This window comes from Pinus tabuliformis, chromosome 6 (genome assembly GCF_031772625.1).
Source record: "Pinus tabuliformis cultivar Carrire ecotype Pingquan chromosome 6, CPIR1, whole genome shotgun sequence".
NCBI classification, from domain to species: domain Eukaryota; kingdom Viridiplantae; phylum Streptophyta; class Pinopsida; order Pinales; family Pinaceae; genus Pinus; species Pinus tabuliformis.
In genome coordinates, this window is record NC_142292.1 from 1,874,037,549 (window position 1) to 1,874,041,158 (window position 3,610).

Consider the following 3,610-nt stretch of genomic DNA (forward strand, 5'->3'; position numbering starts at 1 on the left):
CTTTGATATGCTAATTAACGTATAAAAATGACATAAATCTATATTTATCAACCATATGTAGTAATATGGTTGTGCTAGTTATACATATTACCGAAATTTCTAACTCTCTAATACTTGTATAATTACAAATTTTATTTTGATCCATCTACATTCTCCATTGTTTGTAATTTCCAATAATAAATCTCAAACTAATTTATATTTTTATTGTCTTTTCAACTAACAAGTATTTTTAATTCTATTATATCTTTCTATTTTCTTATTTATATTTTATAGAACCCTGAGAGATGAAAATTCATATGGTTAAGATCCTTAAACTTAAAATCTTACAACTTAAAGGTGAAATTTATGTATTGTGTTATACAATGAACTCATGGTATAAGCTCAACGTTTCTCTTATGGCTAATATCACTCGAGATGTAACATGAAATTTATATTTGAAGTAAGAATTACATTGGAACGGTGTTTGATATCGTTTGAATTCGTTCGCTATCATACCTTAGTTTATTGAGAGAAGAAACGTGATGCTCACGAGGGTTATTTTCTTCTTTATATTGTATATTTTATATTTTCAAAGATGGAAACTGTGGTCTCCTCTCTTATATCAATGGGTCTAGTATTGGATCATATTTGAAAAATGAAGATTCCACATATCTAAGATATCATATGACTTTATTGAACCAGTTTTAGGAGCAAGGCATGAGTGTCCATCTGGTGATGATGTGGCCTATTCTATGAAACTATTTATTTCCATTGATTTTTATTTGCCGTGGTATTTTTGAACCGACTAATAATTTGTTGATTCCTAGGTTAAACAATAATCTACAACCTTCAATGATTGATTGTAGAATAATAGTGCACTATCAATGATTGTAATCTAACTTGTATGACAATGTTGACTTGAACAACAGGATAGGGGTAGCCTTTATCAATGTGATTTGCTATTAAAAGGCACGTATACATTCTAGTGGGAGGTTGGAAAAGTCTTGTAACTTCGAAGATGAAAATGAATGATGAGACATCATGGAGATAATCTCCAAAACTATTTTGATTTTAGTGATTGATTCTCGGTGTACCTGATGGAAATATTATATTGTGTCCATCTTGGTGATGATGTGACCTATTCTATGAAACTATTTATTTCCATTGATTTTTATTAGCCGTGGTATTTTTGAACCGACTAATAATTTGTTGATTCCTAGGTTAAACAATAATCTTCAACCCTCAATGATTGATTGTAGAATAATAGTGCACTATCAATGATTGTAATCTAGATTGTATGACAATGTTGACTTGAACAACAAGATAGGGGTAGCCTTTATCAATGTGATTTGCTATTAAGAGGCACGTATACATTCTAGTGAGAGGTTGGAAAAGTCTTGTAACTTCGAAGATGAAAATGAATGTTGAGACATCATGGAGATAATCTCCAAAACCATTTTTATTTTAGTGATTGATTCTAGGTGTACCTGATGGAAATATCATAGTGTGCAAGGACAAGTTTATTACATTCTCTTGGACTCAAATAGTAACCATTGACCTATTTCATGTTATTTCTTAGGTTGTTATAGGTTTTGAGCTAAATGAAAGGGATACTTATGTTCATTAAGTTTACTATTATATCATTCCATACACTAACACCATCATAACCAAATAAAATAAATTGTTTATGAAGTCTATAAATTCTACACAACATTATTAATAAAAGGTGTTTGAACATTGAATTTGGACATTGAGAATATCCATCTCTAATTAGTTGACACTAAATTAGTTCTTACATTTACGTTGGAGTCCAAGAGAATAGAGAGAGCGCAGTACTCTGCTGCAGTAAATAATTGGCATTGCGTAGATAAAAACAACTGTATATTCGAATTAACAACGATATAAGTGGTTCAAATTTGATGATAGTTTACATGCAGATTTTGCGTTATGAATCATAACAGCTTACAAATAACTAGTATTCCTACAAATGGGAAGAAACACTAACATGATATTGGTTTACTTATTAGCGTAAGGGACATGAATCCAATACATCCAATGATCAGTGGTGACCCAAAAGATAAATGATGAGAAGAAAACAATCTGAAAGCACTAACGATCGTGACGATGGCACTCACTCAATATTGGAGTGAGAAGGTATCTGTGTATGCCTACAGCGAGGCCATGGCGAATAAAAGAGATCCTCCAAGGAGGACAGCACCCATGCGGTATGAAGGGGAGGCTGTGCTCGCCCCGTTTGTCGACGACGATGGTGTTTGCACTGCAGTCGGCGTAGCTGCGGATGATGGGGAAGGCGTTCCAACAGTTGGCGTTGTGGAAGCGGTCGATGACGGGGAAGGCGATCCAACAGTTGGTGCGGTGGGAGCGGCCGATGATGGGGACGGAGATTGAACAGTTGGTGTAGTGGGAGGGGCGGATGATGATGGAGAACGGGCGGGCGAAGGGGATGGCGCTGTTCCGTTCTTTGAAGCAGAGGCAGCGCCAACGGTGATAGTGACCTTCATGCCGGCGGAGCAGTGACCTGTGATTCCGCAGATGTAATACTTGGCACCCGTGCTGTCCAATGTAATGCTATCGTTTCCACTGGTGTGTGTCACCAACGGATTACTAGTGGTGCACGAATCGTACGCCGCCTTGTTCACCACCAGCACAGTGTGCGTGCCGGGCGTGTATTTGAACACTGCATGATTATATTCAATCATCACTCGTTAATATATATCTTCAGTTGCAACAGTATCATCAATCGTACGCCGCCTTGTTCACCACCAGCACAGTGTGCGTGCCGGGCGTGTATTTGAACACTGCATGATTATATTCAATCATCACTCGTTAATATATATCTTCAGTTGCAACAGTATCATCAAATATTCATTTCGGGTCTAATTTGCTATAATTTGTGATTTTACATACCCAGTTTGTCGCGTACAACAAATGTTTTGCCGGAAGCCCAGGTCTTATAGTTGACGCCCAGATTCCACTGTGCGCTGTCGCCGACGGTGTAGTCAGTAGCCAAACAATTAAATGGCAAAACCATCATCGCCATTGCCATCACAACTACAATCCACAGTCTCTGCTGCTCCATATCTCCCGCTAAAATTACTGCCAATATCCGCAATGCGAACAAACAAATTAAAAAGCCATACATGAGAATTTTCAGAAGGTCACTGCGTTCTACCATCAAAAGTAACAGGTTATACAACAATACAGATGGGCATATCTAAACAAGAGAGCATGGCAATATCATTGAAGAAAGATCAAAGACCATACGATATATTGCAAAGAATTATCGAAGCGATTTTGATGGTGCAGCCGCTGCTGGTTCCCAGATAGCTCTTTCGATGAACTAAATGAACTATTTTTGCTTCAACTTATTGAATGGGAAGATTGGATATATATGAGCCAGATCAAAAAGATTGGATATATAGCACTCCCGACGCGTTTGGTAGCCGGCTTAAAGTCTTCCTTCCAAAGGCCACCATATCAATGGTCAAAAGTTGGCATTATAATATAATGGATATCTCACAACGGACCCACAAAATCTCTGGAACATACCCATGAGGTTCCTGGTTTATGATTCCGAGGAAAGCTCCAATTTTCTTCCCACCCAATCAAG

The 3,610-nt window shown here is 37.3% G+C and overlaps 1 protein-coding gene across 1 annotated transcript; it reads right to left on the reverse strand.

Moving 5' to 3' along the window:
• Positions 1 to 1,763: 1,763 nt before the first annotated feature.
• Positions 1,764 to 3,384, reverse strand: LOC149266642 (uclacyanin 1-like). The gene is made up of 3 exons (XM_089397132.1): positions 3,265 to 3,384; positions 2,908 to 3,096; positions 1,764 to 2,677 (listed from the first exon to the last, which is right to left on the reverse strand). The coding sequence occupies exons 2-3, from the start codon at positions 3,077 to 3,079 to the stop codon at positions 2,148 to 2,150; spliced, it is 702 nt and encodes a 233-aa protein (XP_089253258.1). The 5' UTR covers positions 3,080 to 3,096; positions 3,265 to 3,384; the 3' UTR covers positions 1,764 to 2,147.
• Positions 3,385 to 3,610: the final 226 nt, after the last annotated feature.